General features: G+C 36.2%; 1 protein-coding gene across 1 annotated transcript in view; it reads left to right on the forward strand.

Moving 5' to 3' along the window:
• Window positions 1-254: 254 nt before the first annotated feature.
• The window catches only part of PACRG (PARK2 co-regulated), a 205874-nt gene continuing 189719 nt past the window's right edge, over window positions 255-16409 (forward strand). Inside the window, exon 1 of the mRNA XM_009999994.1 lies at window positions 255-395. Coding sequence (XP_009998296.1) covers window positions 255-395 — 141 coding nt within the window. The remainder of the gene's footprint in view (window positions 396-16409) is intronic.

Below are 16409 nucleotides of genomic sequence, written 5' to 3' on the forward strand. Positions count from 1 at the left end.
AGGGCGAAGGGCAGGGTCGCAGCGGGGGCTGGGGGGGCGCGAGGGGAGAAGCGCAAGCGGAGACGTCTGTCAGGGGCAGGGAAAGCGCGGGAAGGGGGGTGTGAGGGTGTCGGTGGCTGGGAGGGCGGCAGAGGGAGACCAGGTAGACCTGCTGTGTTTTCCAACTTGCTGGGGCGTAGCGTTGATGTTTGTCTGTTTGTTTCCAGTCTATATTTTGCTTCTTGTCCGTGGCGGGCGCTGGTGGGGAGAGAACCATGGAGAAAGCGGGGTCAAGCCCCTCAAAGCCGGCAGAGGACGCGTGCCCCCCGCAGCAGGAGCCAGCGGGGCACGAGAAGAAAAACAAGCAGCATGTCTCTGACGGATTCACTGTGAAAGCGATGATGAAAAACTCTGTGGTATGTTTGCTGCGAGTATACAGGTGTTGTAAATTAACTTTAATCTCACATGTGCAGGAAATATAGTGAGTTAGAGCTGGGGATAAAGCACGTCAGGAAAACGTGGGAGTTGCTAAAACTTTATCTGGAGTTTGCTGCATTCACACTCAGGCTTTACGGAGGTATTATCATGAGGTACCTGCCTGTGCCCGTGGAAATTGCAGTGCTTTGCGTCCAGAAACGTTGCTTTGATGCCACAATTTTTCTGTATTGTTTTGTACTGGCAATGCATGTTCTATTAAACTGTCAGTTTATAGAATTGCTCACGAGCCTTACTACCTTGTGTTTAGCTAAATGCTGCCAAATGATATTGCAGGATTACTTGGGAGTGTTTTCATATACTGGCACGGTGTGGTATAAATTTTATGTGACTGTCACATACAGTGGCAAAGATCTGGAAAAGGCATGATTTATTTTTTTTTTAAGTAAGCTTGAAAAATAGTAAAAAGCTTCCACATGGTACAAGAGACTACTAAACTGGAAATCAACATTAGTTCTACATCTCATAGGTCAAAGACACAGGATTTGATCCAGCAAGCTTCACTTTCAGTAAATGGAACCAATTTATAATTAATTTAGAAGCCTGTGTGTGAAAAAACTAGGATAAAGGCCTTTCAAATTCATTTGTACTGTTTTATTTGACTACTTTTTTTAGATTTCAGGAATAAGAAGAAGCTTCTTTTTCTTTATTTGTACACAATTCAAGTGTCCAAAGAAAAGTGTTCTGTTCTTAGGGTGTTTTTAAATTGTGTATGTTCTTCTGACGGTAGTTATGTAATATGTTATTTCCCTTGTTTTGCTGAAACAGTCTTCCAGTAGCAGTTTTTTCCAGACTTGTTTTCTGTAGCAGGATCTTTAAACAAGTTAGGAGTAGAAATTTATGTACACTAGAGACTTTCTCCTTATTAGTAAAACTAAACCATGTTTCATCTTAGTATTCACTTCTGGAAGAATACCAGGCAAAAACACCCCAAACCCCCCTTGTTTGTTTTTAATTCTAGAGATATGTGGAATACAGTGTAACACTTCAGCTAGTTTAAGGATTGATTTTTAAACATGTGTGGGAAACAGTCCTGTTGCATATATCCCTGGTAGCTATTGCCATTTTTACATTTTTCCTAAACCTCATCCCTTAGTGTAACTGTTCTTTAATAAACCGGTTAATTCGTAAAGTAAATCTTGGTCTCAGTAACAGTTTGTAGGTGTGGTGAGGGTGGTATTCTAACCTCTGCTCTAAAATACGGTCCCACAGCAGCCGTTCCTCTGTGAGAGGGGAATGCCACGTGTGCCCTTGGTCTCCTTCACAAAGCCCTCCAAACTGGGGAGGGAAGGCATGAAAGCACATGACAACAGGTAGCCCCTGTGACGACGTTGGCTCGTGACAACGTTTCCTCTTCTCTGGTCAAAATTCAAGTCATGGATATTTGCACATATTTGATTACACCTTGATATGTAAAAGATGCTTGATTTTGTCTAAAAGAATCAGCAGTTTCAGTGGAGTTTGGGAAATATGTATTTAATTTTAAAAAAGGAGTTTTGACTTGTGAACATAACTAGCTATGATTTTTCATCATAATTTAAGTGTTCTTTTTAAATATTCAGGGAGTTTTAACTTTTATGTCCTAATTCACAGAATGTTAAATCATATGGTACTGTCATTAGGCAAGAGCAAACAGGTAAATCATCTGCCTTTGGAGCTACTAATTGTACTATAGATTTTTTTGGCACGGACCTCTGGAGATGATGTAACCCAACTTCCCATTTGAAGTATGCCTGTCACTAGCATTAGATTGGGTCAGTCATGGGTTTCCCTAGCTAAAACGTGAAACCTTCCAGCATTCCCTGACTTCTCCGGGCAACCTGTTCAATTACTGCCTTATCTGCCTGCCCCCCCTTGCCTGCCTCCTCTACACCCAGCCAGAGGTAGGGGTTAGCAGTGTTCTTATCTGCTCCACAGGTTCTGCTCATGACTGGGTAGGAAGTAGTGAAAATATTAGAGGTCCTGGAAAATTGATAGTGCTAGGTCTGTATTTTGCAAAAGCTCCGGGTGAGAACAGGCAGCCACTGGAATAATTTCCCAGGGACCAGTGTGCAAAAAAATAGGCTAGAGTAAGGAGTATCTCCCTGCCACTCTGTCTCTGAAGTACTGGGTGTCCCTTTTCTCTTTTCCAACAACTGGTTAAAGGGAGCTTCCAATTCATTAAGTGCTCACTTGTCAGAAGTTGACATCATTGATGAAGTTCTCATGAAAGGCTTAGGAACTGACTGGAGGGATGAAAGCACAGCAGGCAAACACAGTTCAGACATGGTAATTCTTTTTGTTAACAGCATGACAAGGCACAGTGTTGTCAGCAAAGATTCAGCATATCCCAGGTCAAATAACTACGTACAGATTAATAGCCTTTGATGTAAGCATGTGGTGACTCTTAAGCTCTTAGCATTGAGTCTAGCAGATTACCATTATGCATATATGACTGTAAACATTGCAGTAAAGGTTCCAGAATTTTTTGTTGCTGCATGTGCGCAGAGAGTTTTACTAAGCCATTTTTTCAGGAAAGTTGCTAGATAAAGTTTTCTTTCTGAGTTGGCTTTCATCACCAGTAGTTAGTACAGAAATTAAGTACATACAATATTCAAGACATTTCTCAGCTCTGGCTAAATAGAAAATTCAGTTATTGAAATACAATACCTAATAAATAATCTAAAAAAAAAATAATAATTCTGAACTAAGAAAGTGTTGTTTTCTATTATTCCAGAACTGTAAATTGATATAGACTTTTAGATTAAGAGTAAAATCCAATAAAGGTCTTCTACATTAACAATCTAAGTACTGTGACATTTACATTTTAATTATTTTGTCCTCCAAGTGGAATCAAGAATGCCATCTTATGTGCTCATAATTCACATATACTGGATGGTTAGAATTACGAATATTATTAAAAATTAATATTCAGGCTATCAAGTAGTAAAGTGTCTGTACAAGAATGTAGGCAGCAGGAGGATACCTCTGTTCACTTCTGATCCTCTCCAAGTGGTTATCTTTGCTATTATCTGCAACTGTATGTGAGAGAATAAAGTGTTGGAGTCCTGCTTTTCTGGAATAAAGTAGTGGTTAATTCACTTTTTCAAGAAGAGGATTCATTTTATTATTTAAAGCAACTGTAGAAATGGAATTTCAGTCTATCTCCCAACTTCGAAATGATTCTTAACCAGCAAGTTACAAGGTTACTAAAATGAAAAAGGTCACAGTTTCCACATGTCCTTTAAAAGTGCTGTTACTGTGTCTTTCTACCTGGTATCATTTATTCCAGCTAAGAAAAATCCTGTCCTCTACGTGGGCTTCAGCCTTTATCTTTGTTTTCTCCTTGTTAGTTGAGTGGGGATGCTATAAGATACCTGGAGTAAGTTCACTGAGGAGCCATTGAGACAGGTTCTGAACACCTGACACTGAATGAACTGTATTTTTTTCAGCCTGGAGAAGAGAAAGCTACCAGGGTACCTAATGGCATTAGGTCCTAACAGACTTAATGGCACAATAGGTACGAGAAAGCTGTCAGGAAGACAGAGCCAGTCTGTTCACTCAAGTGAATGATGGGAGGATGGAAGATGTGAATTTAAATGAGGTGTTCAGGGTGGTGAAAAGTTTTTTCATTGTGAGGATAGGCAAGCAGTGAGTGCATCAGGTTTCCCTTGGAGGTTTTCAAGACCCAAATGGAAAAAGCCCTGAGTAACGTAACCTAATCTCAGATATAATCCAGCTTGGAGGAGGCTGAACTGGAGCTTTCCTGAAGTCCTTTTCAACCTGAATTTTCCCATGATTCTTCTTCTTCCATAAGAGGATAGTTTGTGGTTTGTGGCCACTCCATGGCCCTGCTACTACTAAGGTCAGACAAATTAATGATTAACTAGCAGTGTGCCCAGGTGGCCAAGAAGGCCAGTAGCATCCTGACTTGTGTCAGGAATATTGTGGTCAGCAGGAGTAGGGAAGTGATTATGCCCCTGTACTCAGCACTATTGAGGCTGCATCTCAAATATGATGTTACGTTCTGGGCCCCTCATTAGAGGAAGGACATTGAGGTGCTGAAGATTGTCCAGAGGAGAGCTGTCAACCTGGTGAAGGGACTAGAGAACAAGTCATACAAGGAGCAGCTGAGGAAGCTGAGGTTGTTTAGTTTGGAGAAGAGGAGGCTGAGGGAAGACCTCATGGCCCTCTACAACTACCAGAAAGGAGGTTGTAGGGAGGTGGGTGTTGGCCTCTTCTCCCAAGTAGTTAGTGACAGGACCAGAGGAAATGGCTGAAGATGCAGCAGGGGAGGTTTAGGTTGGATATTAGGAAGAATTTCAATACTGAAAGAGCGGTCAGGCACGGGAACAGGCTGCCCAGGCAGGTGGTTGAGTCACCATCCCTGGAGGTATTGAAGAAACATGTAAATGTGGGACTTCAGGGCATGCTCTAGTGACTGAGGTTGTGGAGTTTTATGTGGGTGTTTTTTGGTGGAGTGTGTGTAGGTGTTTGTGTTTGTTTGGGTTGATGGTTGGACTTGGTGATTTCAGAGGTCTTTTCCAATCGTGACTATTCTGTGATTCTGTGACTCTCAAAATGGAGGAAGAAAAGGCAAAGGTGTTTAAGAGTTTTTGCTTTAATAGCTTTTCTGCTTTTCTGGTGATGTGATGTGAAGGGAGTAACAAATACTACAACTGAGAAGATTCTTTCTTTCTCTGATAAGCTAGCCTCCCGTCTGACCCTCAGAAAAACCTGTGTAACATCAGGTTGTGCTGGTTGTAATAGTGAACTACATCGTATATCTAAGGTTGACTTTATAAATACAATTGAGTGAGCTTGCATCAGTGTTTGCGTAGCAGCAACACGTGCTTATCAGCTGAGATCCCCACTGCAGCTAATTGCTTCAGTCCACTCCAACAAGTATGCAGTGAGTACTGCTGCCAAGTTCACAGTGAACACTGCAAGGACTTGAAACAGCAGGCCATGTCTGTAGCTGTCAGCTTCTGGTCTCACAGTCCACTTGTCACTGCTATGACTTAAATGACACTGGAAGCTTTAAGTGGGTGAAGAAGATAGGAGAGGTAGCAGAGTGACATTTGCGCTAGAGAAAGTAGTGGGAGAACACTGGGGAGATAGGAGAGGAACTAAATGTCACTCCTCAAAGTGGGGACCTGTGTGATCACTGACCCAATGTGATTTTTGCTATGGCTTACCTCCTCAAAGTTATGCACTGTTGTGCTGAAGCCAATGTTTGCTTTGTTGCAGGCAGAGAGGGCTGGAGCCTCTATCAGGGAAATTGAAGTTTTATTTGTTTTCCAATCTGATAGTTCCAGCTAATATACATGCCTGGTCTATGTTTAACTGAAACAGTCTAGTAAGGCTTTGAAGGGATCATGAAGGAGGGTTTTTTTCATGAAGTTTTCTTGACCATTCTGAAATCATAGTTACTGCAAAGGCAACATAGTAGCAAACAATACCATTGGTACTTTGATAACATTTCTAGACAATGAGGTAAAAAAATGCTGTGAAAGACTGAGTGATTCATCCAGGCAGCTGTTGATTTCTAGATATACTTGACTTCATATAAGCAGTTTGTCATAGCTTTTCATTTTGATAGCATGGTTACATAATTTACTGCTCTCTGATAACTGCCTTTCTTAGGTAAAATACATGTCAGATATGATGAAGTTGTAAAGGTCTAGCATGCAGTCACATTGTGTTGAAAGCTGCATTATGGAAGTTTTGTGTTTAATTGTTATACTCCAACTCTGTTGGGTACATTACAAATTTTATAGTTGCAAATTTTGGTCTCTAATGGCTGTAAATAGAGTGGATTCATAAAAGAAAAGGGATTGCTTCTGGGAGCAGTGTAATTCTACAGTCAAACGGACCTTCAATAGAACCTCATTCAGGTCTCTTGACAAAACAGGATTCTGATTAGATAATAAAACAAACCTGGATTATAATAAGTTAGTAAATATGATTTAGCTTTTGGTATTAGTTAAGTTTTATCACAGAATCACCAAGGCTGGAAAAGACCTTTAAGATCATCACATCTAGCCTATGACCAACACCACCACATTGACTAGATCATGGCACTAAGTGCCATATCCAGCCTTTCCTTGAACACATCCAGGGATGATGCCTCCACAACTTCCCTGGGAAGTCCATTCCAATGTCTAATCACCCTCTCTTTGAGGAAGTAGTTCCTAATATCCAACCTAAACCTCCCCTGCAGCAGCTTGAGGCTATGCCCTCTGTTTAACAGTTTGCATGCTTTTATGTGAAAGCAGAATTATTATTTTTTAAAAAAAACTACTCCATGTTTTTGTGAGGGATGATGTCAAGATATTGATAGCAAGAGTGAATACAGTTTTGTTTTCGGTTTGGGAACAAAAGTTTGTAGATAGCATATTTTCACTTACTTGAAAACTAATTACATTAGCCTTTTCAGGCTCAGATTACGTTTTGGGTTTGGTTTAGTTTAGTTTTTGTTGTTGTTCTTGCTTTGTTTCATCTATTGGTTTGTTTGTTTGTGGTTTCTATTTGTGATGGAAGACTTTTTATCACTTGGCTAGAGCAAACAATTATATAGTGCATTAAGTACAGAAGTTTTACACAATCTGTGACAAAGTTAGAACATATTATAAAATACACTGTAGAAATGCGTGTGGAATTAAAGCTTTTTAATGCCTTGTAGCAAGCATGGCATACTGTTGAGTTCCTGTGTAGCAATCATTTGGAGGAAGAATAGGTCTTTAAACTTCTGGTTTGATTCCTATTAGGCATAACTATATCACTGATGCTTTGTGTGTGTGAGTGTGTGCTGGTAGGCAACACATAGTATTCTATACAAAACTGATGTAAATCCAAATCTAAGGGTACAGTATTTTTTGTCCGTCTTGTGCACTTAAGACATCCAATAGTTTTGCCACATTAAGGTGTGTCTCACTGTTTATCTTTTTATTATTATTATATTAAAGCATTAACTACTTCTGCATAAGTTGTTTGGACTTGCCCATGGGTTTGTGGAAATATCTTCAGGTATTAAGTCTTCTAAAGCTTAGCAGATCTTTCATTTTTCAATAGGTCTTCAGATAGGTTTTCTGTTATTTCCATGTGACATTTGTGCAAGGAGCACCCCTGTAAGGGAGTGAGGGGGCAAGGACCTGTGCAAGGCTTGGAGCATGCAAGGGCTCATGCAAGACCACACATGCTGATCTGGTGCACACCCCCATGTAGGCTCCCACTCCTGTGGGCACCCCCGAGTGCAGCCAGTGCAGCTCCCTTTTTATAATAATATTTTAGAGGTGTTAAAAAAAATCCAAAAGCTTTCCTTTCGTTATAAGTCTTGTTGCATAAAATTGGGGAAGATACTTTATGATCCATGTTTTGTGTTTCAAGACTAACCATTGATTGTATTTTAATTTAGAAAAGAATAGTGATCCACATTTAAATCTAGAGAAAAAAATAAATTATGCCTTGGCTTTTGCTATTATCATATTGCTAATGATGTCACTTGAGACTGGTGTTCTGTGTTGAATATATTTTATCTAAAACTATTTAGGCAAACACACATGCCTACATTACTGGCATTGGCAGTCAGAATTATTTTTTTCCATAGAAGTTTAAAATATACATTCTTACTTCCTAAAGCAGGTCTGCTGACCTTTCTCTTTCTACACTCTCACCTACTGCTCCATGCTCACTTTTTCCCTGGCATTCTTTACAGATGTCAGTGGATTTCTCTTGTAATTATGTTCAACAGGTGTTTTTTGGGGGGAAGGTGGTTCCTCATGAATATAAACCTTTTAGTTGTAACCCTTCTCCCCAGACCTTTTAGAAAACTCTAGGTAATAGTTTTAACTGGAAACAAAACAAAACAAAACAAAAACACCAATAAAACCCCAAACCAAACAAACAAAAAAAAAACTACCTGAAAAGAATGAACTCATTATGCTTTTAATTGCAGCTTTGTAGGGTATGACTGAAAAAAAAATAATTCACAGGAAGTGTATGTGTACTAGCTTCTATTACAGTGTTTTACTTATTCATCTCACACCCGTCTAGTTTCTGTGCCCTTCATTTCTTTTGTCAGGTTTTAGATTAATTGTTTAGGTCAGAGGAACAATTAATACAACTTTATTTGATCTCCTGCGTAATATAACCATCTATAATATGCCTATATATATATATAACATAAGTCAAGTTCAGAAAGCAATTTCTGCATGAAATGTGTACCTTCAAGTTGAGCTAGAATATAAGTGGTTTTTAGGAAGTAAATACAACACAAAGGTAATGGTGGTGTCAGAGAGTCCATTATATCTGTAAATTATGCTAATGCTTAGCCAATGTAATACCATTAGAACTTTGCTGTTCATACCTATATATATTTATATACCTATAAGTAGAAATACTATATTTAAAGATGCGCAAAAATAATGTTGTAGCATACTTCAGACTTCTACTAAAGCCTGTTTAAGACATGAATGTTTTATTAGCTTCTAGTATGTCTTTGGACATATTTAATATGTATTACAATATTATTCAGGACAACAATCAAGTTTTACTGTTTTATTTGACTGTGTCTCAAAGCTTTTAATCACCCAACAGTCTTATCCAATATGAAGAATACAAGTAGTGCACTAAAATGGTATGAAGTCCAGCACTTTAAAAAACGTGAGAACAAGTTCAGTTGTATCAGTGGAAATCAGTGAGTTACTTATTTTGTGTGAGTTTTCACAAACTCATACTGTTGCCTGACAAAGGAACCTTTGTAACAGAAATTTTAACTGTGTGTTAACAATACTGTGCCTGCCACTGATATACAACGTTCAAATCTTTAGACACAATTTTTGTCAAGGAAATTACTGGGTTTTAACTGGGTTGTTCCTGTTTGTATTGTCAGTTTTCCTTTTCCCTGTCACCAGGCAGAACTGAACTTTTTTCAGCTTAGGTGAGAAAACAAATGGCCCTGTAATAGCAACAGAGCAATTCCTCTGTTGTACAATGTTTCATTATATAGTAATAACAAAGAGTGTGTTGGGGTCCCATATGAAAATACATTTGCAGTTGTAATTCCTAAATAGCCACTAATAAATCAGTGAAATCTAGATATTTTTTTTTGCTGTTTGATATTCCTTCAGTTGTTCTTTAGGTGATTTTTTCCCCTTATTTTATCGTATTTGTTCTCTTGTTTCTAGGAAGTGGAACACTATGAGCTCTTGTGCTTTTGTGATGTTAAATATTATTAAATTTTACTAGTTTTAACTCAATACTCTTTTAACATGGATAACACAAAAGCTTGCTTATAGTGTATTTAACAAAGTTTAGCCACCTGTATGGCTAAGCAATCACTTCTCAGCTTGTAAAATACAAATAAAAGTTTTTGTTCTGATGCCAAAACAGTTTCTTTGAAAAGAGCTTCAGCTGAGATGTGTGTGAAGTCACAGGTTAGAGTTTATGCTTCAGAGAGGCTAAATGCACACCAGCTGACTCCTAACTGAATGTCCTTCTCTGTAGACTGGAGGTTGACTCCCTTGTGTTAGTAGTTCTTCTAAAGCCTTAATTCTTGTGTTCTTAACTCTTGTGTGGCCTACTGGACAAAGACCTCTTTACAGTTGGGATTATCAGGCAGTGCTGCTGGAAAGTGAAAGTTGTAGACTTGAAATTTTGCAAACTGGAAACCTTATCTTGTATTCTAACTCCTAAAGAAGTATGCAAATTATGTAAATATTACTTAAGCAAACCTTACTGAAAGCAGGCTTTAGTCTTCAGAAGAGAATTTCATGGCCTGCATTTTCAGTATGCAGATGTATCACTTTTATAATCTTGATTCAAGTAACTGAACTCCAAAGAGGAATGTAAATATACATACATCGTTGTATTCCACATCCTGTAAGAGGTTTGTATCCCAGCACTTAATTTTTTTGAATTGCTGAATTGTCTCATTCACTTCTCTGGCAGTTGAAGGAGCCTGGTGGGTCCAAAGCCTAATACAGACTTTCTGAATTACCATGATGTTGGGGGTTTGTGTTCAATTGTTGGACCATATTTTTCACTTTGGGTTTGTATCATGTGTAACTCAATAGGGTGACAGTCTTTGATTAGGTATCTAGAAAATATTACCATGTAAATATTGGTGATTAACTAGTGGGAGATTTTTAAAAGCTCCACGTAGTTTAATATGCTCATTATGTGAGGGGTTTCTGTCTTCCTCTGTACTACTTAATACTGTCTTATTTAGCCTGTATTTTCAGGTTTCGTTATTCTTTCTTCCTCTAGTCTATTTCATTATTTTCTTCATCTCTGTCTGACTACTTTAGCTATATGCTAACTGTGCTTCAGAGTCCCGTAGATGTACTCTAAGTGACAGAGTAGTACACAACGTATCCATTAAATGAGTTGTTATGGCATCTTTTTCTGTCTAATTGAAATGATAATTTTGCTTCATGTTTTTCCAAAGAAAAGAAAAAAAGATGTGTTTTTAAGGGAGACCTTCATAAATATTGAATAGTTCTTTTAAAACCAAAAGGACTTGCTGAAGCTGTGTAACATTTGCAGCCCAACCACGGGAAGATTATGCTACTACATGAAAAATCACAATATGAGAATTAACCATTGCACCAGGCAGGTATTTGAACAAGTATCCAAATTTACAAAGCAAGGTCATAAGGTGTGTTAGAGGAGCTGGGATTATTATGGTGCTAAGTACCATGAAGGAGAGTACAAAACAGTAGGAAACTCTGGTTTGGAAGTCTCCCTGTTCTTAGAACAATTTGTTTTTCTATATGGCCACTGTAGAAGTGTTTGAACTTGCTCTTAAAGGACTATCTGACATTCCAAAGGGCTATCTACATAGGAAAACTAGGCTATTGATGCTTCTTTTGGAACTTAAAGGTTAAAATACAGTTGTATGATTTCTTACCAAGTTTCTTAGGGCTGAAGTACATTTAATTGTTTTAAAGTGCCTTTAAAAAAAATAATAAATATATATATATGAAAATATGTATTTATATATACACATAAGTAGTTCACATGATGTTTTGTGGATGTTTACTTCTTTTCTAGCTATCAAGAGGCCATAGCAATTATTAATTCAATAAACAGGGTTTTTTTTCTTTTGTTGTTTCTCTGTAAATTGAAAATTATTTTACATACATTTATAATACACCTTGAGTGAAAAAAGCAGTTGCTGAAATCTTCACTTACAAAATAAATTATATGGTTTTGTAATTGCATATTTTTAAATAATGCAAAATATGCAATTTATATAATAAAAATATATTACTCTCTTAAATATATACTTATGAGGTCTTAAAAATAGTTATTAACAATTATTACATACATTTTTATTGACTTAATTACTAACTAAATTATTAAATAAACTGCCTCTTAAAATATTAATTCTAAATAGAGGTAACTGAAACAGAGCACAAGCAATAGCATTTCTTCTTAGCAAAGATACCTTACTTTTTGAAAAACTGAACCTTGACTAATCTTTCATTAGTTATATCTTTATCCTCCAAATGTAAATTATTTCAATGTTGGATCAACTTACTTTGAGGATTCTAACTTCAGCTTTTATTTTTTTCACCTTAGCAGGCATATCAGAATAATTTTTTATTAGAAAAAAAAATCTGATATCTTGAGCTAGTGTTGTAAGATCAAAAAATATCACAAGAACCCTCATGTTAGATTGCTTTCTACTGCTTAGAATGGACCATAATTGGAAGGTTTCAAAATCAGCTGTCATGTGAAAAAGCAATAAACTAGTTCATATGTAGCTGTAAATGAGATGGGTTTTTTATCTGAGCAATGTCCTTTCAGTTTCTGCCCTCATTTATAAAGGTTACAAAACTTAACAATGTATACAATAACAACCAGGCTTACTCATGAATGGAGAAATAAAACTGGCTCTTATTTTGAATCTCTTGACCTGTTTATACTGCTTTGATAAATAATAATAATGATGATAATAATTAATTAAAAAACCTGAAATGTTTTTCTGCCTTTCCACTGTCTCTAAACCATTCAGAATAAATCTGCTTACAAGCATTGTTAAATGAACATTTTTCCCATTTAATGAACACTTGGGATTTTGAGGGTGCTAAAAACATGACTGTCCAAATAGGTTTTTTCCTGTAATATTCTTAGGTGGTCAGTCAGAAAAAAGGGAGTTATTCCATTCACTGTTAATTCTGCTATTTCTGTTACCTCAATGTAATGATTGTTAATAAGCTATTCATTTAACTGTCTATGAGAAAGAATGAACTTTATTTACTCTGTAGATCTAATTTCAACTTGCTATTGTATAGCATTTCTTCAAATAGTAGTCATCCAGACAAATATATTCTTGAAAACTTCCTGAAGGCTAATTACATATCTTACACACAGATGCATCTTGTGTCAATGAAAATGCCATAAATCAGGACATAATTATGAAGTTTAGTAATGCTAGAAAAGCAAAAAAAGAAAAACTGATAAGTATTTTTCTCCTACTGTAGTTACCATTCTACTGAAAGTTCTATGATTAGCATAACTGGAATAACCCTGATAGAGATTTATGCAAACCTATAAAAGATTAATGCTGATTCCTATAGATTTTTGTGTTTGGGAAGCTGCCATGAAGTACAGTTCACTAAAATATTTCCTATTAATTTAGTGTGGCGTAACATGACTTATTCCCAAATATAAAATGTCATTGTAATCATATGTTACTAGGATTTATTTTCCCTCCTCAAGTCACAAGAGAAATGTAATTGATTGGCTCTTTGTCAAGAATAAAGTCCTTATCTTGAGTCTGGTTTACTCTGTGATTATGATTGTATAACACTTTCCTTTCAAAAACCCTGTGTTTTGCATTGCTTCTTGAACCAGGTACCAGCTGTTTGATTAGGCATTGCAATAATTAAGAGGCTTTGTAGATCCAAATAATGAGTGTAGAATGCAATCCTAAATTTTAGGCTCTTGATCCCCAGAGAAGAATATAGAATCTGCAGCTTAGTCCCTAAGCTGCCTATATAGCATTTTGAGGGTAAGTGCCTTAAAAACTTCTGTTCTGAGGAAGTGCTTTTTGTGTCTGTTCATTAGGAAATCTGAATCAAATACAGTATCACATCAACTAAGATCCATCATCTCTGGCTTGGAGATGCAGGGAGGTACCCTCATTCACTTGACACCAAAAGAATGAAGAGGTTTTTTTGAAGAATAAAGAGTTACCAATATTTTTTGAATGAATGAAGTCAGAACTTGCTCCCTGTGCCACTGCTATGATTGATGCTTTCTATACTAATAAGCTCTAAACTAATGTTTAGTGATTTTGGCTAATAAGTGGAAGGTCTAGATTTGATTCTTGTAGGCTGAAGAGATTCAGGTCCCCATTTCACAAGACCATCTTTGTATACATATATATCCCTAGCCTTTCCTATTGCTTTCTGACATTCATGTCTAACAGGAAAGTGGCCAGAATGAAAAGATTTCAGCTTTTACATTTGGGAGAAGCTATGTTACCATGCTAACTTGGCATAACAGCAACCCCTCTTTTCTCTAAAAAGGAATATAGTTTTCTGATTACTTAATACATGGAAACAGCTTAGCATAGCCAGATATAAAGAAAGACAGGAAATGGAAGCATTGCACCAAGTATAAGGCTGTTGTGGCACTGCAGGTTTGAACAGAATAAATGAAATTTTAGTTAGAAGAATATACAAATTTACCTATATATTTGCATTATTCCCTATCCTTTTGCAACAGTGCTGGCATCTAAATTTTCAGAAATAAATGACATATTTTTAAAGGTTAACTAAAATAATATTATAAATTACTGAGATTACACTTTAAGCAAAGCAGGACATAATTAAAGAATTATTCTGGAACTGTTAATACCTTAAAAAGGTAATAGAAAAAGTGGCTGGAAAAGTAAACTGCTGCAGTATCAATGTTTGATTCCCAGTGTCTGCACACCTTCCTCTTTTTTCAGTTTAGAGACATCCTGGAGTTGATGCTAGCAAATTTGCTTAGCATGTTACTTAAGTTGTCATCAAGATTCTATGTAATTGCAAAGTTTCTTTTATATTGTCTCAAAGCAGTGTTAGCATTAATTTAACATTCAGGGAAATGCAAACTTGAAATAGCAGCTTGAACAAGAAGACCAAATTGATATAACAGGTTTACTATAGTATTTCCATTACCAAACAAAATTTTGTCATACTCATTTTGTTAAATGCTTAACAATGCAAGACAACACATCAAAATGTTAATTCACATTTTGATGAAAATACTGTATCAATTTAACTAGTTTGTAACCTGAAAATATACTGATAAATAGTTTTCACAGCACAATTGTGAATACTTATATTAACAGTTATTCAAATAAAGTACAATAGCATTTTCTATCGATTGCCAATGGAAATGTAATGGAGAATATATGCACTTCCAGAGTTTTGTTGAAAGAGTCATGTCAGAAGAGTTAGCAGTGACTTCTGTACTGCATTTGCCATGTAATTTATTTTTATTAATTTCAAGTATATGTTTGAAACTACTTGTTGCAGTAGAAACATGCAGATGTAGACATTAGCTCAAAACAATTTTTTCATGTTGCAGTTATCAGCAACACAGAGATAACACCTTTGTCCTGAATTTTTATGTTGGTCCTACAAGCACTAGAAATATCAAATATATTTTGTTTTACATTATCTACACAGATCTTAAATGTCCTTGATTAATAAAAATATATATGACACCAAAGGATGGCTTTGCTTTTTATCTGTTACTAAGACGATAAAAGCAGTTCATGTTATGACTTTAAGATGTTTCCTGGGGGATCAAGAAGTCTGCAGTTTTCTTATAATTGACCTATCACCTTGAAAAGCAGTCCCGAAGCAGAGCTGCAAGTGCAAGACCACTGTCAGGTCAACTTGTCGTGGTGCTGACAGGTCTCTGATATAAAACCCAATTTACTGCTTAAGAAGCACATCCATTATCCTTCTGATTTTAAAATAGAACATACATCAGCAAAATGATAAAATAAAGTACTTAAGAATTATGAAAGTCAAGGACTATTTCATATCAGAAAGTCACAACCTTTTCTGCATATTACTGACTAAAATTACAGTGAATGTTAATATTCACCTGTGTCTTTTTTTCTTCTTCACAAAAGTGAAGATTTTTCATTGGTTGAACTTTAACTATTGTAATTCAGCTTCTTTATATGGTTATTTGGATGAACAGACTTTTTATTGCATTAGGAGTTGAAGAAGTTTTTGGAAGTGTGGGTAACTTTAGGCAAGTTGATGTGTCAGATTTTGGGAAAAAGATCTTTTTTATCTTAATTAATAAAAAGCCACCAAAAACAAGCTATGTTTTCTCTATCATTATGTTTAATCTTAATCTCTATTTGTAATTTAGAATATAGGAAAATTGCTAAGATTTGTGTTTAAAGGGATCTGTAGACTCTTCTACTTAATATAGTTTCAGTTCTTGAAGATGGAGAGTTTAAGACATTATTGAATGGAGAGTAAAAAGGAAAAGCCTATTAAAATGTTTTACTTGATGACCTTAATAGACTTAAGTGTTAAATTGGATATTCTAAAATAGTAGGAACAGAGTACTGATTATGTTTCTGAAATGTCCACCAAGACTGATGGAAAACAACATTGTTAATTCCCTCCATGGCTTGTTTGAGGTATCACAGGTGTTCCAACAAAATGTATTTTTATATAGCTCAGTGCAAGGTTATACAATCTGCAGGCCACATGTGCAGAGTAGATTAAAAAAAAAAAAAAAAAAAAGCAACTATCTATTACTATAATTTAAGTATTAAGAGATAAGTAGCAGTGGGCTGTGGTCTAGTATAGAATGGACTAATATGCAAACAACACTTATAAACAGAGAGTATTTTTAAAAATTTTTTTCGTATAAGAATACCAGCAGTTGGAGCTCAGTCTTGAAGATATTTTCTTGCATTATAT

The sequence above is a fragment of the Chaetura pelagica genome, unplaced genomic scaffold (assembly GCF_000747805.2).
Source record: "Chaetura pelagica isolate M959 unplaced genomic scaffold, ChaPel_1.0 scaffold135, whole genome shotgun sequence".
NCBI lineage: Eukaryota > Metazoa > Chordata > Aves > Apodiformes > Apodidae > Chaetura > Chaetura pelagica.